The sequence below is a fragment of the Drosophila elegans genome, unplaced genomic scaffold, assembly GCF_018152505.1.
Source record: "Drosophila elegans isolate 14027-0461.03 unplaced genomic scaffold, ASM1815250v1 contig_476, whole genome shotgun sequence".
Lineage (NCBI taxonomy): Eukaryota > Metazoa > Arthropoda > Insecta > Diptera > Drosophilidae > Drosophila > Drosophila elegans.
Window position 1 is genome coordinate 5461297 of NW_024545863.1, and position 24770 is coordinate 5486066.

At 38.7% G+C, this 24770-nt stretch overlaps 3 protein-coding genes across 3 annotated transcripts; 1 reads left to right on the forward strand and 2 right to left on the reverse strand.

The window, feature by feature from the left end:
- The first annotated feature begins 1401 nt into the window (after window positions 1–1401).
- Window positions 1402–24567, forward strand: LOC108140725 (peroxidase). Its single transcript, XM_017263693.2, has 10 exons — window positions 1402–1978; window positions 12566–12724; window positions 18457–18539; window positions 18892–18982; window positions 21648–22036; window positions 22221–22394; window positions 22624–23554; window positions 23622–23900; window positions 23965–24061; window positions 24129–24567. Exons 1-10 carry the CDS (start codon window positions 1968–1970, stop codon window positions 24174–24176), a joined length of 2262 nt encoding a protein of 753 aa, XP_017119182.1. The 5' UTR covers window positions 1402–1967; the 3' UTR covers window positions 24177–24567.
- LOC108140727 lies at window positions 10192–10658 on the reverse strand. The gene is made up of 2 exons (XM_017263696.2): window positions 10451–10658; window positions 10192–10386 (listed from the first exon to the last, which is right to left on the reverse strand). Exons 1-2 carry the CDS (start codon window positions 10656–10658, stop codon window positions 10313–10315), a joined length of 282 nt encoding a protein of 93 aa, XP_017119185.1. The 3' UTR covers window positions 10192–10312.
- Window positions 13756–18426, reverse strand: LOC108140726. The gene is made up of 5 exons (XM_017263695.2): window positions 18013–18426; window positions 17735–17926; window positions 17361–17672; window positions 16734–16863; window positions 13756–16675 (listed from the first exon to the last, which is right to left on the reverse strand). Exons 1-5 carry the CDS (start codon window positions 18229–18231, stop codon window positions 16590–16592), a joined length of 939 nt encoding a protein of 312 aa, XP_017119184.1. The 5' UTR covers window positions 18232–18426; the 3' UTR covers window positions 13756–16589.
- Window positions 24568–24770: the final 203 nt, after the last annotated feature.

The window sequence follows — 24770 nt, forward strand, 5'->3', positions numbered from 1 at the left end:
CCAAATTAACCACAAGAAAACTCCATTCGCGGTGCTTAGGCGAAATTAATATCAACTGCCCTGCATTTTGACGTTTTCTGGTTTACGTTTATTACGATTAGACTCCTTTGCATTACTTTATTGTATACTCCCTCCCAATTTTGACTTATGCTGAAGGCCTGCCTGATTTGTGTGTGCGGTTTGACAAATTAAATTAATTGGCTAGTAGTGATATGCCGCAGTTTCGCCAAAGCTGTAAAAGATTGGTCTGCCGAAGGTGCAGCTCCGTTTGGCAAATTGAATAAGTACGTGTAGAAAAAGAAACGACTGCAGATTGAGATTTTATTTTTACATGAGCATGGAAGATCACAGATAGCGGTGTAGGAGTTGTTTTGTGGGGCTCAGCCGTCACTAAACAATTATTGAGTCTTTGCCTAATGGAGGAGAAATTTGTTTTTACTTTGGAGCTGTTAGTGGTGCATTAGGCTTAAGAGTTTAAAATCAAGATAGTCATAAATTAAGAGCTATTCACAGTAGTTAATTAAATGGTTTTTGTTTATTTAAAATACAATCTGTATTCATAAAAGATTTAAATACTTTTAACAGGGCTATCACGATGTCATATTATCATTAGCCATATATTTTAAGAGCTTTGTTGTTCTGAACCGTTTGATTTCACTATCTGAGTCCTAAGAAATTTACAGAGTAATAATAAAAACATATCAGAAATTGTGATTGTAAATCATTAGTTGAGTTCTAAAAGCTGTCAAGCCTCATAAATAAGTTGTATTTATAATGTAATACAATACAAACCTTGAACTTTCTCACCTTTTTTCTAAATCTTGCCATCGACCATAAATTGTATTTTGAATATTTGATTGCATTTTAAATCACTTAAATAATTTATTTTCTTACCAATGGCGATTTTGAAATGTCATTCATTAGACTGGAAATCACTTTAAAAAAATCAGCAAAACAAGGGTTTTATGGCATAAAGCAATTCAGAAAGTCCCATTGCTAAATGTGTGGTTATCAATACTGTCGACTCCTCATTGTTACAAATTAAAAGATTGCAAGAATAAGAACAAAACAAGTTAAACTATTTTGTACGCAAAACATATTTTATATTAAACTCAAAAACTGCACTTTACAAGGCAGCACTTAATAATATAATATAATAATTTTACCGCTTATAAATATTGTTTTATAATAACTTTACACACAGCTAAATCTAATATCGAAATCGAAAGACTTAAGACACGAACTGCACACTACACAATCCACCACAGTATCAATCCATTCACCTCACACGCAACCCAACTCGATTCCACTCAAACTTTCACTCAAAAACGAGTCGGGCTTGGGGCGTCTGTAAATATTTTTTTTTGTCGCTGCTGCCGCCGGCACTTGGCAGCTGATAACCGAAGTCTGCTGACTGCTATCGCTCCTCCACACTCCACGGACGCCGACGTCGACGGCGGGCCGGCAACGTTTGTTGGCTTCTTTTTTGGCTTTTCTGTGGCAGCATCGGCTGGCAGAGCTCAGTTAATTGTGGGACACACTCGGTGGCGGTTGTGCAGGCGGACGAAATCGACTTTTTAGGCGCTGACGGGGCTCTTTTCGTGTGAGTGAGTGAGTGTGCAGGAAACGAAGTGCATTGGAAGAGAAGTAAAGATTAGTGACAAAAGGGTGAAGCCCGCAAGTAAAAGTTACCCGCAGCAGCGACAAGTGCTCAATAGTGCTTAATTCTGGCACCGATCGAAAGACTCTGGCAACGAACTCGGTGAACTGTACGCCAGTCCGTTGTTAATTAAGGCCAACTTGGCGTGGGCCATCGTCTGCCATAATTGGATTAATTCACAGCTCTTGGGCTTTAAGTATTCGCCAACCAAATATAAACAGAGCTTGCGACTGTATACCCAACGCATTTAGAGAAGTCATTAACAACGACGGCCAACGGCCAAGTGGCAACGTGCAACGTCGACAAAATGATCTTAAGGTATGTACGCTGGCTATTTTATAATAAGCCGTACTCTCAGTTTTGGTACACATTTTTCTAGTTAATTTCCTGTGTGTGGCAAGTGATTGTTTAGGCGTCTCGAAAATGTCTAGACCAAGTTGGTGACTGGTTCTAGCTATATTCCTGCTTATTTTTATGTAATTTTTACGTGTCTGTCGCTGGCTTTGACAACTTACTGTAAACATTTCTCCGACATTCTCGTTCTGTTTTTCTTGTTTTTTATTGTATTATTCTCTGTGTATGTGTTTAGTTGGAAAGTTCTGAATCGTTGGCACAGAAAGTTTTCGTTTGGTATGCGGCATTCTGGTGATTAAACGGCATTGCGCCATATATGTGTTTTGATTATTTCATTTATATTCAGGCCAACCTCTTCGTTTGTTGGCTTTTTGCCTGTCTAACAACTTCCCATGCTAATGGCTTCCTGCCACTTTCTATCTGGCCATCCACGCGCCATTCCCAGCTCGTAATGATGAACAAATCAGCGCCTGCAGCAACGGAATTAATGAGCGTATAGGTCACGCTCTTGGCCATCTCAGCTTCCGACGAAAAGCTCAAAATCACACCTCCAATGCGGGCTTAAGTTAGAGCTCAACGGGAGTTTTGGGTTTCAATTTAAATAGCAATTAGTTTGAGGCTAAACATAAGACTCTAAGCTCCAGCCCAGGGTTTTTAATTGCACTCAATTTTGGTTTATTTTTAGATAATTATTAATAGTTTTAATTTGCCTTTCTAATATGTATAATTTCTTTATTAGTAATCATAAATATCTCTTTTTGATACTTATATTACTTACATTAAATTTTGTCAATAATCTACTTTTTAATGGCTATACTTTTTAAGTGTTTTTATATTTAAGATTGACTTTGTGTAAGCTTGATATTTTCACTGCCGCAAATCATAATAGGATTTTTTCCGCTGAAGTTACATTTTGCATTCAATTTTTATGCTTTTTTGTGTTTTTTTATAGCTTATTATAACGGAGTAGGAAAACTTAAGCTTCACAATTGCATATAATGATTTTTCCATAATAAATAATAATCGCAAATAGATTTTCAATAATAGTTTTTTAGCAAGTGACATGAAGGAGCAAGTTTTTTAGTACAAAATCTTATAATCGATGATGGAATCAAATCAACATTTTGCTTTTGTTAAAGCAAGGTAATCCAGCCGTAGTTTATCCGCTTAAAACCAAGGCTAAGTCGTTGCTAGCCCTCGTTTAAATCAGGCTTAGTCTGGGCGTGTCCAGGTGATTTGTCATGTACCTGGGGACATGGTCATAACTTTCCGGCGAGTTCTATCGCCTAACGGTAGTTGGTCGGCAGTAGCTCACACCTCTTTTACCTGGCCAACGTGGCAGACTGCTGCAATGAGCATAAAAACCCGGCTGGGTGGAACTTAGCGAGTGCCTGCTAATTGTCCGCTGTTTGCTGGGTCGCCTCGTTCGCTGATTTGTTTTTCCGAGTCCCCATAAAACATAGTTATGACCGAGAACTGAACTGAGGCTTTGCCTCTTTTGTTCGGCCAGTATTTAGTTGTTAGCCAAACGGGGTCATTAACATTTGATGCGAAGTTCAAAGCGAGTTGCACAATGCCCGTGGATGGATGTTGAACTTCATGTTCAACCAGTTGCCAGCTGAAATCGATCAGGCAGCGTTTTACTTTCTCCTTAAATGTAGAAGACCAGAAACGGAGCAACCTGTTGATTTCCTGGCTCGCAGGCCACATCTGCCTCGTGACTTGCCACCAATCCGGTCCCGAGCTCAGCGCAAAATGTTATAAAATGAAGACATAATTTCGGGGCAGGCGAGAGAAATGGAAAAAGGGGGCGGGCAGCGCTGATTGCCGCTCTCCTGGCTGAATTTGTGTCAAGGCTGCCAGCACTTTTGGCACCACAAAATGCAGCCACTCCATTTGCATGCCCGCATATAAATCAGACAATCGGGGCAGGGCGTTAGTGCCAATTTGGAAAGCGGCATGCGAAGTGCATTCAAAGATCCCAATCGAAATCGAACTCAAATCGAAGTCGAGATCGGGACCGAGCGATAAAGAGCCGCATTGTGCTGCGTATTAATGAGTGCCAAAGGCAAAGTCTACCACAGTGGAACTTTCATAACCAAACCTGCTTAATGCCATATTAAACAATCATTTTTCAGCATTAAAAATATGTATAAAACTAGCCAACTGAGCAAATACATTTAATTTATCCCGTTATATTGACTTATTTTTTGGAGAACATTAAAAATATTTATTTTAATTTTCTTGTTGATATAATAAATATTTTTAACTTTGAGATTTAGCAATCAGACTTATAATTAAGAAAGTATAAGTCAAAGAAGCAACAGTAAAGTAAAATGTTACCTTATCATTAAAGTCATTAAATTTTATATAAGGAGCTCAAAATTTCAAAAATGCAATTTGGGGGAAGTTCAAGTTATAAAAATTTGACCGTGCCTATATCGACCAGCATTTGGGGTCTTTGTTTGTGGCCAAATGGCGGCCGCAGGCAAAATCTTTGGCGCTGGATTCGTTACATAAACCGCCTTACAAGGTTCACAAGACAAGAGGCAGCAAAAGCCATGACTTGTGGTAGCATATTGCCGTTGTTTTCCCCTTTTTTGGCCAAAATGTCTGTCTGATGTGTTTGCCACAATTACTCGCACAACTCATGCAGTCCCTTGCCCCAGAGAAGAGCGGTGGAAGCATTGAAACAAATCATTTTGGGGGCCTTACATTGATGGACATACAGTGTGTATGCTCGGGTACATAATATTTTGCAACTGCTCGATTTTTAAAGTGAATGCTGGTCAACATTCACTTTTGACTCGAAGATCGCCTTCTTTTCGGATGCTGCTGATGATGCGCCATTAATGCGCTACATTAACGTAAATTACTCAAAATCATTTCACTTTCAAAAGCCAGATTCACGTCATGCCTGCCCACAAACCACCACTTGAATGGGTTTTCTATTTTCGGTATATTTTGGTAAATTAGATATTTTTTGCGCCCTGACCGATGTTGCTTTGATTTCGCGAACATCGCTGATTGATGGTATAACAAAAGAAAGTTGATCGAGCAGGGATCATGGCTAAAGAGGATGGTGATGGTTTGATTGAGTGGACGAGTGCTCGAACGTGCTGCTCTTTATGAATGGACTCAAGGGGTGGGCCTCCTATTTACACTGGTTTGATGATACAACTACGTGCCTCCTCTGAGATGTTTGGGCCACTGAATGGTGCTCTACATGGGTCTTTTGTTTGGGTGAAAATATTTTATTTATTTATTTTTTGTATATTTGTTGACTCAGGTTGAGAAAGTGTGGCGAATAAGTATGACAAAAGGAAATTTATTGCTTTTCAAAGAGAGAAAACCTATGTTGTGAAAATGTAGGTCTTTAAGTTAATGTGTGCCAATATAAAATGAAGTTATACACTGAATAATATAGGTAAATTAGACAAACTGGGTATTTTCATTATACCCAACTTATTCAAAATGAACGTTTACTTAAATTTTATATTAACAAAAACGGCACATCTAATATAGATAAATTTGTTTTAATTATTACTATTCCATTTATTTTTCGAATGTTTTAATATGTTCAGAACTTTATTGTGCTGCTCTTTAAATTACCTATCGATTAAAATAAAAGAAATAATGACAAAAAAGTAGATAGGATAATAGAAGCATGAAATTTTTGGCAGTGTACCTTTTAATTAACCCGCCCACAAGCGTGAGAACCGAAAGTGAAAAGCTGCGATCAAGGCGGCGCTGGCCGCTTATCAGAGAACCACCGCAGAGATTGCTAATTGAAATGCAGGGGCTGTCGACGCAATTCGCAGCAGATCTCTCGAATGGGATCGTGAGAGCCCTGGTAACCCAAATGGCGTGCTGGCTTTGATTTGTATGTGCACTCGTCAGAAATTATGTGGCAACTGACGGCAAAACTGTGAGCCAGCGGTGCAAATTGAACAGCAGTAACAAAAGCAGTAACAGATGCAACCGCCAGTTACATATTTCTAGTTTTTTTGTGTGTTTTCGGAAAAACTATTTAAATAAAGCACAAGTATGCTGCATGTCGGTATGCTGGGCAACGCAACACTCAATTCGAACCCGAATAATCACTTGGCTCATTTGTAGGCAGGCCAAGTGGAGTGCTCATTCATGTGTTTTGATTTTTTATATTTTCGGGCTTGCAACATTCGCACTCAAATTGATGATGATGACGATGATCAAGACGATGTGCCAATCGGCAGCCCCAAACTAAAGAATAAACAACACGTTTGGTAATTGTTGCAGCTATTTTGGGGAACCTGGCGGACTTGGGCTCCCAGACTGGTGAAAGGTATCTGCTGCTCACGTGGCCCACTCGCAACTCCCTGTCATTTACTGAGGATGCTCAGCCGCCGCAGCGAAGGGCACTTCAGACTCGGCCAAGAAAGTCAAGGCGGTCGGCTTGTGCGCCGACAGCCAACGCACACGACAGAGTTCACAGAAAAAAATCTTGAATAACATTTTACTACTAGCCAAGTAATAACAAATGGGAAATTTCCTTTTTCCCACTTCTATGGAAGGATCTAATTAGTTTAACAATTTTAAAATTTGTTTTTGTGATAAAGCAATTATATTAGTATACTTTTATATTTTTAACTTATATATTTTTCATTAACAAATAAGGACGCGATTATCTAGTTGAACGAACATAAACCCTTGACACTTTTTCTCCCCGTGTGGAATTAACGACATATGCAAAAGTGGTTTTCATTTGATTTATGCACAATCAATGACAGGCTGTAGCCAGTTTTGCATTGAGCGTTTTCGGTCAATAAGCTGGCATTGAATTTGTCTCTGGCTTCGACTCACTGATTTGGCTTAGCCGCTGCAATTTGTATGCAATTAGCCGCGAGTTGGCCAGGTATAAATCTGCAAGGGGCGGCCGCCCAATTAATAAGCTGTTAAAGCGTCAGATTGCCGGCTTCGGTTATCAGTCAGTTGGTGCGGAGATCAAAGCCAAATATAGTTGATTTTCGACTCGCTCGCCAGCTGCAGCTAGGTTACATTCTATTTGAGACCGCGCAGTCCATAAACCGCACGTTAGCCGTGTCCGATGCTATCGCGATTGCGTGCCGGTCGGGTGATATATCAAAACCCTTCACATGCCGCGAATTTGAACAGGGAAAAAATATTTATATAGGTTAAAAGTGTGGGTGACTAAAGGTTAGTAAATGGAAGTTAAAGTATCCAACTTCTTAAAAAGTAAAATAGCTATATTCCCATTAATTCCATGTTTCTTTCCAATGTTATGATTACTATTAGTGAACATACAATTGAATTAAGTAACGTGTATAAGGACTCTCCTTACAAACTTAAAAATAACATATTAAACGTAGGTACATAAGTTTATACATATAATATTAAAATTCTTTCACTATTACCTTTAAATAGTAAACTTATAAAAATCACTAATATATTCAATAATGGATATATTTTTCTGCGTGTAGCTGTGTGAGCTCTTATAGATTTTTTCGCAGCGATAGGATCGCTAACGTTTTGTGGGTCAGAGAGCGAATTAAGGCAGCTATGTCCCGCTTATCGTTCCTTGTACTGAGTGCCATCGAATCTGCATTGCCAATTTATGGCACAATAAAATATCGAAGGCGACACTAATGCCACATAAATGTGCGTCATGTTGCAATTGCTCTGCCGTTAATCAAGTATGCGCCATGTGTGCCCCCATCGGTTCGATATGTTTCGCACAGTTTTTTGCCGAGCTGCTGCGAAATGTCAGGCGGATGTGAAGACATTGGACATTAACGCTACCTGTCTGGCCAGAATCAATTAAGCAATTGGCCAGAGCAGAGCGTTGAGCAAATCTAAGTGCAACAATTAAATCAGCATGGCTGTGGCATTAGCAATCGGACCCAGAAACGAGATCCACTCAGCATGGGTTAACCGACTGGATAATAATGCAACAGCATATGACAATATTTGCACATCGCAGATTGCCGGCACTCGGGGTCGGTGGCGATCGAGTGACTTTGGTGCTATTTAAATGTGGTTGCTGCATTGGGTATTTTAAGTCAAATGATAAATGATCGCTAATGAGAGGTTTCTGGCTTGTGCTCTTAAAAATAATAAAAGTCAATGTCTGAGGTCAGCAGATAGGTGCATTATTGTTAGACAAGACAGCATTTTACAAATTTATTTACTTTACCAAATGTAATATTTAAATCTAGTCATTTGTCTTAAACACATTTGTGATTACATAAATGTTAACAATTTTTCAATAATAATATTACGATGTTTTTGATTTCAGAATCAATGAATGTTATTCCATTTTATTTCACTAGATGTGGGAATTGATTGCTTGAGTTAAAACTTATTCATTTTCACTCAGGTATAACAATATCAGAAACATTTTGTGAGCTAAATGGTGTGAAGTTATCATAGAGGCCTTCCCAGAAACCTCGATTGTTAATTTACAAAACTCAACAAACTTTAAAAAAAACTATTAATTGTTAGTAAAGTTCCATTTCAAGATATCTCTAATATTTTCACTTCACCATACTTAATCACTATCAACGAAAGTGACTGTCGCCACATATCAAAACCTGTAAACAGCTTTAAGATAAGCGTAAGACATCTTAAGCATTTTAAGATTTCTGTCTTCTATCCATTTTTCCCCACTTAATCAATATCAATGAAAATGCTGCGAAGATAAATTATGAATTTCTCTGTGCATTACAAAAGTCATTTCTACACATTTACATGACATAAAAAGTAGCCAAGACGGGGCAATTTACATACAAGCCAAGACACAACAATATGAGCGATGTGGCAAGCTGCAAACAAAGAAAGATCCGAACAAAAAGTCCTATGCACTTGCACGCCCCTTTTCGGGGGGCCTAAAGTTGGGGCCTGCTCCCAGGTATTCGGCTGCCACAGCCAAGATGACATAAGTAGCACCAGAGCGAACCCCGCGATACAATCAGCTTGTCTCCACACACAACTACTAACAATGCACCGGGCAATTAACTTTGCGCTGTCAATGGAAAAAAATAATATTAGCAAATGTCAACTTTTGGATGCGTTTTAAAATATGCACAGATATGGCAGGGAGAGTCCTATATGGCGACTATAATTGGGCAACTGCGACCGCGAAGCGGTCTACACACAAAATAAGTACTAGTATTGTTTTGTAAAGTGCTAACCAAAAACTTTATTGATGAGGTTTTTCACAAATAAGTTAAAATATGTTAGTCAAGGCTATCAACTTTAAGTCCCACAAAAAGATACAAGTTAAAAGGATTTTTAAGTATCATACTTTTTGTTACAACATGCATGCAAGTAATATAAAGAATATTACTTACCTATTATACTTTAAATACCTAACAACTAAGATAAAAAATAAAAGGTTTTTATATATATTTTGATTTATTTAGTATTATGTTTCACGGATGGGGAGCTGTAGCCCCCTAAAAAGGATTTTCCACCTTATGTGTGTCATTCAAAAGAAACCGACTGCTGCGACCAAGTGCCTTAGATAAGCCAGTGCTGCGATTTATGTAAAAGTCGTTTGGCCGGCCATCGACGAACCGAAATTAATTGACTCTTGCGGGCAGGTGTAAAGATTGCATATGCATGCAAGTGTGCATAAATTGCAGAAACATAGAGTATGGATATTGCTGTGGCAGGTTGGCCAGAAGGACGTTGCGTGCTGGCCTTTCACAAAAGCTGTCGCCCCAAAGGCGAGCAACAATTAATTGACTTTACGCAGTGGCCTGCAACTCTGATCTGCATCTCGGGTTTGGGTTGGGGTTGGGGTTGGGGTTTGGTATTGGGTTCGGATTCGGATTCGGCAATTAAATCTGCACTGCCCCCTCGTGGCACGCGTTTGGGCGTGGCATGTCGGGCAAATAAAATACAATCTGTGTGGGCGAGTGCGTTTTGTTTGCATTCTAATTGCCCTGTTATGATGGCTAATGAACTGGGCACTCCAAAGCACTCATAAACACGTTCCACGGATTCGAAATATTTTAAGGGCAGCCTTGAACCAAATTCACTGTTGTGCGAAAACCAAAATGAAAGCAACTCGCTGGTAACCAGATTTAATAAGCATTAAGCTCAGTTAAAGCGCGAGCAGCGTAAAGAGTTGCAAATCGTGTGAGCTGTAAACCAAAAATTATGGCCGCCATTGGTCAAGAGGGAGCAAGTCTTCTGTTTATTCGCTGGGTCTGTGATTCATCAAAGTCAAATGTAATATGGGCGGGAAAATAAAGGTTTATTATATGCACAAAGGCCGTAAAAAGATTTAAATGGTCACTCCCTTAAAAGATCACTGCAGTCTGGAGAGTTACGCTTGCACTTGCGCCTCTCATCGGTCACAACCCAATCTATTTTAAAAATATTTATAATTAGTAAACAAATTTAAATATATGTATTTAAACCTGGACTTACTTTGACCCGTTCTGCATTTTTGATTGTCCAAAACGCATCTGTTGGAGAAAGTGCAAACACTTTTTATGGGACGTACAATACCCCTTTGCCAAGTGGCGCAAAGAGGTCTATATTCCCTTGTACAAGCTCGTGGGCACTTCAAAGAATCAGCCTTAGCCAAAGCCAGCAGACCCAGGGAAATGATCAAAATTATAGACACGCACTTCATGTTCTGTTTTTTCGAATGAGCTTCAAAACATCCAGAATGCTTTTTATAAGCCAGAACGAATCATTTCATCTTTTCAAGTCATTCAAAACACATATGTTTAATTCACGTATACAAAAATGCATGCAGGTGCACTCTTTTAATCGTGCGATCGGAGTTCATTAAACCCTGGTAATGGGATACACATAAAAGGCATCTCACTCTACTTGGGCAGTGAAACTGAAAGACCAAACTGTCAAATGAAAAGTGAAAGGACTTAAGTGCGTTATTGTTTCCCTTTGCGATTATATAAGCAACACTGATAGCCAGGGAGCTGTGCCCTTCGTCAAAACGGGACTCTCAATAGATGGTAAATGAAAAGTGAAATACTTTCACTATTTATTGCTTAGTGTACAGGTACCTATTATCAACAATCATCCACAATCTTCAGAAATGTGCAAAAAACGTGGTTTATCCCCTTAAAACTTTCGCTTGAAAATATATATAATAGAATTAAGCTTCTTGATATTATAAGCTGTCATATACAAAGTTACAATCTACTTAAGTCTTCCTATTTAGGATTAGTTTTTTCAATAACAAAATAATGTTGGATTACATGAATATATTGTATTTTAGAGAAATTTCCACTGAACTCTGCATTTTGTTCTAAACATTTATTAATCCAAAAGCATGTTAAATAATTGTTTGGCATGTGTGGCATTGAAAATTAATAGGGTTAATTTTTAATCACATGTAATCCATTTCTAAAACCTGTCCCTAAACAAATATATTACTCTTCAGATAATATCAAATAAAATATTTATTCTAGTGACATTTGTGACATTTAAATATATAGAATACAAGCTGGGGTTTACATTATATATTTTCTAATCCCCATCAAAGCCATAAAATTAATTTTAAGCTAGGTGGTTAATCAAGTTATAATGTGCAGTTACTCAAGGTGATCTCAATAAATAAAGTAATTAATTGTTTTCCACATTACAATTAAGCAATCACGATATGTTAAAGGGTATTCGAGGCAAACCTTGTTTTCGGTTATATAAGAAGCAGGGGCTGGGCATTGCCATACTTTCACTGTTAGCCAGAGGCGGCAATAAACAATAGCAATCAATATCAATACTTATCAAAAGGCGTGAACAATTGTCCGAAAATATGGGATTTTTTGTTTTTGGCTTTCGCTTTGTATGAGGCGACAAAAGCTAACAAGCGATTAACACGCGCTGCAAGTCATAAATCTGAGCGCATTAAAGCCGCAAAATAAAAGCAAGGCTGCCAGATGTCAGATGTCGAATTCCCCAGTCGCCCCTTTTACTGACAGATAAAGAAACGCCCGAAACAATAGCGAGTCCAAAAGACATTATGCAGCTTGACACATGGATTCCGTGGTCTGCCAATCTACAGACAGTTGCAACCCACAGTTGAAAGCCTAAAACTCGAATTTGCATATTTGCATATGTGCTTAGTCGTCATAAAATAAAAAAGGTTCTAGAAAAAAAGTTTCGTTGTGGTAGTCTCAGAAACTCAAGTGAATTCTCAAAAAATATGCTTCTTAATTTTTTTTCAGCTTCCAAGCTAATTTTTTTTTAAGATATCTTTTTTTAAAAAATTAAGCTCAACAAAACGTATGGTTAACTTAAATTAGCCAATGCCTCTAAAATAACTGTATTTGCAATAAGATATTCAAAACTGTTTTTCTCAGCTTCAAATCTTTATAAATCCTTATTTGGCTTATAAATCATGTCTCATACTTTTGAAGTTTCACTTTACCTACTGGCTGGCTGACACACTGACTGATTAATGCCTTTGGCCGCAGGCGTGTTTCTATTTGTGAAAAGGGGCGTGACGCCTCCGTTGCATGTTTGCCTGCATAATGTGTTAATTTGCCTACTTTTGCTCATATTTCTTTGCAGAATACTTCTACTGTCTCTGCTGGCGGTGGCGCGTGCGCAATATCATCAGTTTGGCGAGCAACTCCAGACGGCCCACGGATCCGATTGTGCACTTCTGTTGGCCGGACCTGGTCGTTCCTCCGTCTACGACTACAACGTGAACCTATTCCGCGGCACTTTGTGAGTACAAATAGAAACTGTGTAACTGTGTGTCTGCCGTTGCAGAAAAAGTGGCTCGGTGGCATTCTGGGTTATGTTTGGGGCTCAAATACTTGAACGTTGACACCGAAACGTTGCTGTTGCAGAGAAAAAAACAACAAAGATTTGATCATTTGATGTGCTGATATTGTTTTTTTCTTAAAACTAAAAGCTTGATTTTAAAAACTTAAAGTTAAAAGAATTAAAATCAGGTAAATATATAGAAAGAATCGCTATGAATTGTAGTGATTTCTTGCCGCATATACTATTTTTACAAAGAAACCTTTTCCCAGTGCACAACTGCCCGACTGACACCCATAAATCTTGGTTTGTGCTGTTTTAGCTTGTTTGTGCGGTGGCAACATGGCTCTACACCTACGACAACACCGCACACGAGCTTTGAGCCAATCATTAGCAGCAGAAACAGCAGCGGCAATCATTCGGCAACCGCCTGTTGACGTTGATGTTCCCAAGTTGCAGTGCCTAGGGAGAGATATACCCATACTACCCAGTTATATATATATATTTCTTAGTGGGGGTCCGCTGAGCGAAGTTATTGCATCTGTCGCTAAACACGAGGGGCTTAGTTAGCGGTTACTTTTGACAGCCAACGTCTTCATTGGCGACGCAAAAGCGTACATTATTGGCATTTCTATGAGATTTAATCTTTATTCATAGCTTTAATTTTTTTAGTTCCTGTTACAACTTTCTTTCCCTTGCGTACAAACAGATGCTTGTTTCTCCAGAAGAAGTTAACAATTTCTTCGGAGCTTCCAACGGGCCTTTGACAGGGCTGATTGCTATCTATATTCCATACTGAAAAAAAAAAAACAATTTTTTTGTTATCAACTAATATTAAAATAATTCAATCAATAAATTATTTAGTTTTTTTTATTAAGGCATCCTAAAACTAATGTCCTCAGCTTTGAAATAAAAATGCATTTACAAATATATATAGCCATCCAAAAGAAAAGCAAATGTTATATTAATAAAAGATTTAATTAAGATTAAAAAATTATTAATAACAAGAAAGAAAGCAAACTTCGGCAAGCCGAAGTTCACATACTCTTGCTACAAGTAATGCAAGAATTAAACATTTTTGAAAACATTAAAATTATGATTTACTTGATTAGATTATTTACAAGTTGTTAAAATGAAGAATAACCTATACTTTTGCAGTGCCATGTTAATCATTTGTTAAATATTATTTTGTTGTTATCTGAAAAATTTTGCATGGATTAAATTAAATTAAATTATAAATTAAAAGACCTCTCGATAAAATGAATCAAATGGATAGAAACGTATCTTGTTTTCCTTCGCAATGATATATCTTAAGACTGCACTGATTGGGAAATGTGCAGTTCTTGGGCGAATCTGCACCGGATCGGGAGGCACATGTAATCCATGTCACATCTCTGACGCGAAGCTGCGTCCTTTAACTTCTTGAGTTCCACAGTGGTAATTAAAATAAGGACGAGTATTACCAAAGATCGGATGGAGTTTGCTTCACTGGCACTTCAACGAATCGTGCTTCCAAAGTTTTTCCGTTATATACTCCCACAGAGGGTGTTTGAAACACAGACCTTTGGCGAAAAACATATGCCTCGGAAAATGAGTTCTCAGGTGTGATGATGGCTTCTAACGTTTCACCCGCTGTCACGGCGGCTCTTTAACGGCAATCAGCAAATGGTTTTTGACCTCGAATCGGCGACGACAGCCTTTGGCTCAGCGTCATGTGATGCAGACGGACGTATCATGAAGTCACCTGACAGACCGGCGCGATTTACTGGTAAGCGAAAAAAACCAAAACCGCACGACAAAAAGCCGCAAACAAAAATAGCAAGGCAACAACAACAACCAAAAACAGATGGCATTGCAACACTTGCAGATGCCAAAGGAAAAATAAAAAGAAAAACATAAAAATAAAATAAAAACACCTGAGCTGCTATGGGGCTGCAGCAGCCATTGATGGCAAACTTTAGTCTCGAGATGATTTCAAAAAGTGACTTTGAAATGCTGCCAACACACAATGCCTCCCGAACTGAACTTCAGCCTGCACAGTGAAAAAATATCACCAAAATAGGGAAAAAGATGATAACATGAATTCCCTCCAACAATGACCTTCATAATCATGTAAAATAATGCTAAGATGAATTTCATTTAGAAACAAATTCCTAGACTAAAATCTACGAGAGATACGAAATGGATTCTTATTTTTTGCCCGTGCAGCACTTATGGCAGCAGATAGATATACATATTTTAAATGTCACACGATCCAGATAGAGATTGCAAATTGTTCAATTGCTCGATTGTCTTTGAGTGCTGGGGGTCACCGCGAGCTGGAGCTAATTTTTGGGGTCGCCGGGCACCGAAAACGTGAGCCTGCCAATCGGGCAAAGTTGTAATCGCTGACTTTGGCCTGGCTATTGAACCTGGCTGACCAGAGTCAGCTGGTAAAAATGCAGAAAAATTTGCCGCAACAACCTACTTAAAAGTTAAATACAGGTTTTGGCAGGGGCCACTTTCGTTGCGGCCTCTGCTCCGTCTGCTGAAAGTCTGCAATTGTATCTGCAACTGCATCTGTATCTGCACCTCAGTCTTTACTGTCTGCGTAAGCGAAGTAGCTCCCCAGATACTCACAAACAAAAAAAAAAAAAAAAAAAAAAAAAAAATATAAAAATGAAAAAAGATTGTAAAAGGCCGCATAGATAAATGATATTTGAATATTTTGCACATCGAGTTTACGACACGCTTTTGCAATTATTCACAATATTACGCATACGCCGCGTACGCTAGACCACAGCAACTCAATACCGATCAGGAAGTGTTGGCGTTTGGGAGCTGCGCACCTGCGATCGCCGGGATTCATAACATTAGTTTTTACTTTACAATCAGGATAACAAGTACAAGTCCGGGACGAGTTGGAGTTGGAGCGTGATCGAAAGGAGTGGAGTGGAGTGAATTGGATTGGAAAAAGAGTAGAGTGCGTGCCGCATGCAAGCCACTTTCTAGCTGGCCCAAAACTCTGGCTATGCGCACATTGAACTTACCCGAGTCCCGTAAATTTTGTGCGAGAGTGCTCTCGACTGGATTTTTGGTTAAAATTAACAGGCCGACCAGTTAAGTGCCAGACATTGCCATTTTCGATTTCAATTTGACAAATTTGACCAAGAAATATGTGCGAAATTGGCCGCTTACTTAAGGCGACAACCAAATGCTCTGTAACAGCTCTACAAACTATAATAAATGTCAGTTACGGGAGTTTATAATCACTTATTTTGTCAGAAAGAAGAACGACTTTAGAAAATGACTGCCAAACTGATTTCGAATGAAAAACGAAAAGCTTAAATTAAATTATCCACTAACAGAGTAAAGTGACTGCAAGTTCGTGAAAAATGTAGCTTTTTGCCGAAATGGTTTTGCATTGCGTGTGCCTGCAATGTCTCTGCTAGTAGCTGCTCATTTTGTGGGCATATTTTGGGAGTCTGCTGCAGTTGCTCCGGCTGTTGTTGTAATTACTTAATACTTACGCATTGTTAACACGCATCGTTGTCGCCTGACACGCGTTTTACATGTCGCACCATTCGAGGAAGTGGCTGTGGCCCCCATTTTTGGTTAGATTTTCCCGGGCTGCGGAGTCGCAGCTGCCCGACATAAGAAATTTGCGTGTTTTTGGCATTTAATTAACAAACCGGCTGGCAAAAGCGGAGTAATATGGCAATGTTAAAGTTAAGTTTGTTACTGTTACAGTAACAGTTGACCATATTTGTTAGTTAGCCGAACTGAATGGAGATGTTGGGACAGCCGCTTCCTGTCACGGGGAAAAACCGCCTGCAGCCGGTTAACTTTAGTCGTACTCAGCTCCAATAGTCAGACTGATGGCTCCCGGCTGCACAAAGGTCTGGTGGTACCATTTGTTCGTGTCCAATACAACTGGAGAGATAGCTTTTAGTTACGTGGACTTAAAGTATTATCTTGTGGAGTCTCTCACTTATATCGCCCTGCTGGACCACCACATCGAAAGTCTGGCACTGTAGGTAGCATTCCGGAGGTGGAACCAGTAGCCACCGCTTACTGCCAGCCAGCTGAGCCTGCCACGATGGCAGCCTCACATTGTCAATCTGGAAGGTAGAAAAAGTAAACACTCATTTGTTTAAGAAATTAATTCCTTACAGTTATTCATAGTATTTAAATTGACTATAAAAGAGGAGCTACATTTTTTAACTGACATATTGATGCACATACACGAAATAATATGTTTGATAATTTTCTACTACTTTAAATCTTATGTTGTTTTTTTTATTTTATGAGTTGAAAGGCTTGCAAAACGGACATTCATTACTTTAGCATGTGAATTACCTAATTTTAACTACCCTTTTTGAAATCTAGACTCCTGACATGTAGATAAAAGCTATAATTGGCTAATAACCTTTATTTATTTTTAAATACAAACGGAATAATAAATACTCTTGCATTAAAAAAATTTAAAAACTAGCAATAATGAAAGAAAATATTATTTTGGGATCCTAATGAACAGTCAGTCAACTTTTAAGATACTGTCAGGTTTTTTTGGGCATCATAACTTTCGTGAAGCCCATTCTAATACTTTTTAACTTACATGCATTTGTGCACCCAAGCCAGAGGTGCCAATGAAAAACCAATCGACAGCATTATTTTCCGAACTTTCGGGCAAAAAATAGGGTCTTCCGTAGTGCCTTCGAAACTCCTCTGCCGTTTCCGCATGACAATTGCTCCAGCCAAAGTACCAGGGCTGTTCTCCTAGCTTTAGGTCCACCCGATCTTTTGTCATATCCAATGCATCATAGATATCCAAGAATCCTGTTTTGTATGGCAAAAACTGACAGTCTTTTATATGTTGCTTTTGCTTGGCCCTGGCATAAACATCGCGGAAATACCAATAGTTAAATAACTGAAATATACAAATCTTGTGAATTTTAAATGTTATTTTCTTTAGCCATAAAGCATAATTACCGAAACAGCAGTCCAATTTTTGGTGGCATCACTAACAATAACTGGGGCTGCATTGTAAGCAAATTTTTTCTCAAACTCCTGGGGGCTTATATTTTGAAGGCGCGGCACTTGTTTAATATTTGCACAAAAATCACAACTTTCGGGAGGTCGAAGGGCATAACGCAGGGGGCGTGGCAGAGAAAGAACACAATTCTAAAAATTGATATATATTTTTTTTCCGAAGTTACTTTAATAAGAAATTTAAGTCAAATTTTATTTGTGATTGTTTATATACGTACTTTTCCCTGCATTTCCTCATAATAGTATTTTAGACCGAATGAAACAAAAATGGTCAACAACACTATTGTAGTACACTTGGCCATTTCTTTGCTCGACTGAGATATATTGCAGAATTCTTGTAATAGGTCCTGAAAAATCTTGTCCAGATAATCTAGTTTATGGGTATCTAATATTTTTCCTAGTCGAATGCGAGCTTGGTCTATACTTCCTTGTTTCATCTTGACGTTGCTACTTCGGCCAAGTTAAGTTCTAGACTGAAACCACAACATGGCTTTGTCCTTTCAACTTGCCTTTTTCGACGCGTTGGCCCGGCAATAATTTTATTATCTGCCAATGCGCAGGCTTCCCAGAATGCGTGGGTTTGGAGTGTGGTTAGCATGTGATAAGCGACAAATTGCTTCTTATTGTCAATTTAAATCACTTTCATTTCAATTTACTTGCAGAAACCCGTACAACAATGGACCGGGCACTTGCATCACCTACGATGCCATCAATGCCGCCTACTTGGATGCACGCAAGCGTATACGTAAGTTTATCTCCTATTTGATACAGACAGACTAATATATAACGTAAAAATAAATAAAAACTTAAATGTGAGTTTAAAACCAAAGTGATAAAAGACTTAGGCAGTAGCTTAAGTCAGTAGTTAACTTCATTTTTATTGACAAACAACATTTTAATGTACTGGGCATTAAATCCCAGATAAAGAAAAAATAATAAATAAATAAGTCTTTAGTACTAATGACAGAAAGGTACATAACGTACTGGTATAAATGTTTTCGGAATTTTTAAAAGGCAAATGACGTAAGATTTAGCTTATGGAATTATTATTGTAATCATGAATATCCCATTACAATGTACACATGTGTTTATTGCAGATGTGGCTCAGCCGAAATCAGACTGGAAGCCGGAGGAACTGGCCACCGTGGGCGAGCTGCTGCTCGACATTTCCATCCAATTGGCCCGAACGTAAGTAATCAGCGCTAAACGCATTTGAAAGTTGCCCTGGCACGCCCACGATCTCCATCTCCCTCGGCGCTAATAACGATTGCCAAATCACGCATGACAAGGCAGTTAAGTCGTGCAGCACAGCACCAATGCACCACCGCACCACTGAACCATTGAACCACCGACAAGACCGCCTGCAGTCATCAAATATGCATGGGTCTTTTCTTGCCTCCAAGGTTCTACGCTCGCCACAAATCGGAACTCAAATTCGAATTCGAATCAGCACAGAGACAAAAAGTCGCATTTTTAGTCGAGGCTTTAGGGATTTCTTAAAAATTGTTTGTTTTCAACTCAAAAAGAAAAAATAGGGAAGGATTAAATTTAACAATTTTAATTTAAAACCAAAAAATGTCCTTTTTTGTGTTTTAATTAATTTAAACTTTGAGTTCTAAATACATTTTTATCAATTATTTATTTGGTTTTTGAAATAGAAGTAATAAATTCATATATGTATATATATATAACTAATTTACTAAGAAACATTTTATGATAGAAAACAGTATACATAAATGTATGGAATTTTGAAAAAGATTTTTTAGTTTATCGAGCTGAAATTAACTTTTTTTTCTGTGTGCGCCAGTTCTTTTTTGAAAGTTTGGCACATGCAAATGCTAATTGTCTGGGGTTTTGACTGATGGCCAGTGGCTGACAGCCGAAAAAGTGCATTCGAGAGCTCGTCCAAGCCTTCTTCCCAACTGGCGCAACCGCATTTTTGCCACACAAAAGTATTTCCAGCTATTTGCGGAGCTCGCAGCGCAGATGTAAACAAACGAGGATTATGCAACGGACCGCTTCGCAAACAGCCAGTGAGCAGTGAGCCAGTAAGCCAGTGAGAGTGCGCGTGACTTGCCCCTCCGGTGGAAACCCCCTCCACTTATCACCCCCACCACCCAAAGAAGCTGCGGAAGATGCCACACAGTATTTCCAGTTTGGTTTTTCCTTTTTCTCCCATGTTGGCCAACGATTGGCCACTGCAACCTCTTCTGCACAGGGAAAAATATGTATCACCAAATCGAATATAATTGTTGGCATTTTTATTACGACATCCTTTATAAGAAATTGTTGTCGTCAAAGAGCCTTTAAAGATTTTATTATGTTTGCTTCTGATCTTTTAAGTAACCTAGGTAATATTATATATTTCTGAAAAATATATTTTGACATCGAATCTATTTATATAAACATTTTCACAAATCTGTAAATATAAAACCTTTTAAAAAAATTAATGTACGATGAAAAAAACGAATAATTTCCGGACTTTTAAAAATGAAGCGTATCAATTAATATGACATGGCGTACAAAATGTACAAATTTGAACGTATTTTATATAAGCAAATACCATTTCGGGAAATTTTGTTTGTTTGTGTGTGTGGAGTGGAATCTGGGTAAGCGGGTTGGCAAGTCAGTTGGCCACAATTTGGGAGTTTTGTGGAGCCTGAGCTCGTCATCATCACCTCCCCTTGTGTGACTTTCACTGAGCTCGACGTCTAAGACGATATTCGGCCACAGGGGGCAGCATCTTCATCTGTTGCACCTGCAACATCTGAATTGCCGTTGTATAATCTCATGATTATGGCTAATAACATGTTGTAAACGGCCAATGCAAGAGCTCCCCGGCTTAATGGCATTCTATTAAAACAATGAGACGACTTTAAACTGGGAATGGCCCATGTAAATCAATGATGAACGACAATTCAAAGATATCGTATTTCAAGATCTCCCTTATTCACTTTTGTGGTACTTTCACGGGCTGCGACCTGGCAACCTAGCAAGTAAATTGCAGACCCAATTGACTGTGAAGTTTAACAGTTTTCCACTTCCCATCTTCACACAATAGCCAGCCGGACGCAGTTTCCCTTTGATTTTCTCGCTTTCTCATGCACTCGAGGAAAAGTTAATGCCGGTCCCTTTGGCGATTTATGTACTGGCACACACAACTTCCTCCGCCATCTAAATACTAGTTTTTCTAGCACTGAAATCTCAGACCAAAATTGGAAAAATAAATCAAATAAAAAACCAATTGAAAGTATAAAAATTTGCCACCGTCAACGTCAGGCATCAACATCAATATCGGTCGGAGATTTTCCGGCCAGACCAAAAGCGCGTTAATTACGGACCGCTTGCTAACTGGGCTAATACATTAATTTTGCAATTTTTCAATAAAAATCTGAAGACTACACAGGCAAAAAAGCACCCAGTATTTTGCTCAAGAAATCACCTCTTTGAGATACATTTAAAATGTTTTAAAATAGCCTAATGTATTATTCAAAGGCTTGAGAACCTATTATTTTATTTTTTTCTATTTATTTATTTGACTTATAAATTTAAACACAAGATTAAAACTTACTAATAAAAGATCTAAATTTATAATTTCTAATTTTAAAGAATATATATTGCTTTTCTTTAGTTGTTTATAAGTTTAAGTTTCAAATATATTTGTCCAGTACTGTACAATCAATAGTTTTTAAATTTATATTAAATTTACTGAAATCCATTTTTTTGTGTGTGGAGAATTGAAAAGTTGGCGGCAGGAAAAGGCCAAGTTAAGCGATATCCGTGGTTGCGTTAATATGAAGTGATAATTATTCATGACTGGCGACTTAATTCCTTTTTTAATAATTTTTTTTAGCTATGGCTTATCGTATGAAGAAATCGAGAAGGGATTGCCCACAATTGATACCTCAAAGACTCTGATTCGAGAGGTGTGTCCACCCTTTTTCGCTGGAGTTGAGTGCCGCCCGGGAAAATACCGACGGTTCGATGGTCTCTGCAACAATATCGAGCATCCGACTTGGGGAGCAGCTAATGCTCCGTTCCAGCGCCTGATCGGCCCACTATATTCGGACGGGATTAACGCTCCTCGGATTTCCGTGACTGGTCGAGATCTGCCTTTCTCGCGAGTGGTTTCCCGCACCATGCATCCCGACGATGGTTTCCACGATCATGCGGGCACCGTGATGGTCATCGCCTGGGGCCAGTTCATGGATCACGACTTCACACTCACAGGAACGCCATTGGGTAAGTTTGGGCACAGAAGGGTTTTTAATAAAAACAAATTCCATATTTCAAGAAGGTTATAGTATTATCTTGAAAAAACAAAGTACTCCTTAAATGCGCTTTAATATTTTGACAAGTTAAAGTTAAATTTAATCTTACATAACGGAATATTTAATTATTTGATTTTATTTATATTATATTTTAGATCCCATTAACCGCAATGACCCCGAGGAGTGCTGCAAACGACCGCTGCATCTGAAGCACCCATATTGCAACGAGATCCGCATTCCCGATGATGATTACTTCTACCGCCTGTTTAATGTCAAGTGCATTGATTTTGTACGCGGATTCCCCTCACCTCGTCCAGGTTGCAAATTGGGTGAGTTTTTCCATTGTTAAGATAAAAAGAGAAATTAAGTCATACAGTTGCCTTCAGAAATATTTATTTCTTTAATGCGGAAAAATGGTAATTTTATAGGGTCCATAGTTATTGTATAAAATAAACATCGTTTTTATTTGTATAAAAATTATGTTTTCCATGGAAATGATAATCTGGACTTATAATTAAAATATCTTAATCTTAAAATATCTTTATCTTAATTTTCTAGGTTCACGTCAGCAGTTCAACACCTTGACAGGTGTCATAGATGCCAACACGGTTTATGGAGTAAAGGAAGCTTTCGCGCGCAAACTGAGAACTGGCTATGGAGGATTGATGCGCATGAATCCTGTGTTCCAGGAGTACGGACTGAAGGATCTGTTGCCCCTGAAGTTGGATATTCCCGACGAGGGTTGCACGCGACCCAACAAGAGCATGTACTGTTTCGAGGGCGGTGAGATTCGAGTCAATGAGCAACTGGTGCTCACCTGCATGCACACTTTGATGGCCCGGGAACACAATCGATTGGCCACCGCCTTGTCGCAAATAAATAAGCACTGGGATGATGAGACATTGTTCCAGGAGGCGAGACGCATCAATATCGCTATAGTCCAACATGTAACCTTCAACGAATTTCTACCAATTTTACTGGGCAAGGAAGTGATGGAGAAGTTCGGTTTGGTTCTCCAGAAAGACGGCTACTGGGATGGCTACGATCACACGGTAAATCCAGGCATCATTGACTCATTTGCCGGCGCTGCCTTCCGTTTTGGCCACTCCCTGCTACCAACGGCAGTGGAACGCTGGTCTAAGGCCCACAAGTTTATTGCCTCGAAACGTCTATCGGATTTGATCAGGAGACCCTATGATCTGTACCGAGCTGGAGTCTTGGACGAGTACTTCATGGGTCTGATGAACCAAGTGGCCCAGGCTATGGATGATTCGATTACCCAGGAGGTGACCAATCATCTCTTCAAGAAAGAGGGCGCTAGGTTTGGAATGGATCTGGTGTCGTTTAATATGCAGCGCGGTCGGGAGTTTGGGATTCCCGGTTACATGGAGTTCCGGAAATTCTGCGGCTTGCCCACTTCAAATACTTGGGACGAGATGTATGGCTCCATGCCCAATGAGACGGTTCTGCGATATGGCAGCATATTTGAGTAGGTCTTACAAGGAGCTCTTCTGAGAAATAAGATAATGAAAAGTAATGTAAATGTAATTTTTCAGGCACCCTGCCGATATTGATCTTTGGTCTGGTGGCGTCTCGGAGAAATCCCTTCCAGGTTCAATGCTGGGACCGACCTTTGCCTGCGTCATCGCCACCCAGATGAGTTATTTGCGCCGCGGAGATCGTTTTTGGTATGAGCTGCCCAACCAGCCCTCATCATTTACCCCCGAGCAACTGCAGGAGATTCGAAAGGCGAAGCTGTCCCGCTTGATTTGTGACAACACCGATTTAATTGATACTGTCCAGATTTATCCCATGGTCTTGCCTGATCATGAAATGTAAGTATTACTATTGATTCACCTACATACATTTGGTATATAATAATAATGTGTTTATTTTTAGCAATCCTCGAGTTCCCTGCAAGAGCGGTATTATACCATCTATTGATCTGACTAAATGGGCGGACTTTGGCGGTCATGGCGTAGATCCCTCTCTCTATGTAAGTTAACCATCCATTCGTTCAGCTTATAAAATACCTATTTTTTAATTTTATATAATTTTTTTAGAACTACATAAACGAAATACCCGACACGCTGCTGAACTTTAGGAAGTAACTGCCATTTGTGTTTTCCACGTTTTGTTTAACAATCTCGATTCATTTTTTGGACCCCATTTCTTATACCTTCCATAGTTCTATATCTCTCCTTTTCCTACTGCTTAGTCTCTTAACTAGTCTTTGCTCACCATCTGCATTTCTATAGCCAGTCAGTAGTTTTGACACTGCCATTTTCTTGAAAACTCTTTTCAGCATTTCCATGCATAAACATAAACCCATACATTCTCTGTATATATTATTATTAATTAGCAGAAATAGAACGATTAAGGTAAAGCATATCGAAGCAAACAGAAAAACGATAATGAAAACAAAAATAACTTTTAAAATATATCTCGATGTAAGTTTTTGAATATGCAAGTAATTTTTAAATAAAATTTAAAAAAACTAAATGTGTTTTAACTGCAATGGGAAGCAGTTATCAAGAAACCAATACCCGATTAAGACAAAGTTAAGACAAACTAAACAAGCAACAAGGAACAAAAATATTAAATTAAACTGGTAAGTATTAATATTAATTTTATCATCTTTATAAAGTTACTTGTATATTTGTTTTTGTTGAAAATATATGTAAAAATTAACCAAAATATTGTAT

Excerpts from the sequence above, each read along its gene's own strand:
- LOC108140725 (XM_017263693.2), top strand. Across the intron at positions 22,395-22,623 it reads TCGTCCAGGTTGCAAATTGG|GTTCACGTCAGCAGTTCAAC; the intron begins GTGAGTTTTTCC and ends TTAATTTTCTAG. Across the intron at positions 24,062-24,128 it reads GCGTAGATCCCTCTCTCTAT|AACTACATAAACGAAATACC; the intron begins GTAAGTTAACCA and ends TAATTTTTTTAG.
- LOC108140727 (XM_017263696.2), bottom strand. The coding sequence starts at position 10,658 with ATGAAGTGCGTGTCTATAATTTTGATCATTTCCCTGGGTCTGCTGGCT. Across the intron at positions 10,387-10,450 it reads AAAATGCAGAACGGGTCAAA|ATTGGGTTGTGACCGATGAG; the intron begins GTAAGTCCAGGT and ends TTTTTAAAATAG.
- LOC108140726 (XM_017263695.2), bottom strand. The coding sequence starts at position 18,231 with ATGAAACAAGGAAGTATAGACCAAGCTCGCATTCGACTAGGAAAAATA. Across the intron at positions 17,927-18,012 it reads ATGAGGAAATGCAGGGAAAA|AATTGTGTTCTTTCTCTGCC; the intron begins GTACGTATATAA and ends ATCAATTTTTAG. Across the intron at positions 16,676-16,733 it reads GGTCCAGCAGGGCGATATAA|TTGTATTGGACACGAACAAA; the intron begins GTGAGAGACTCC and ends CTATCTCTCCAG.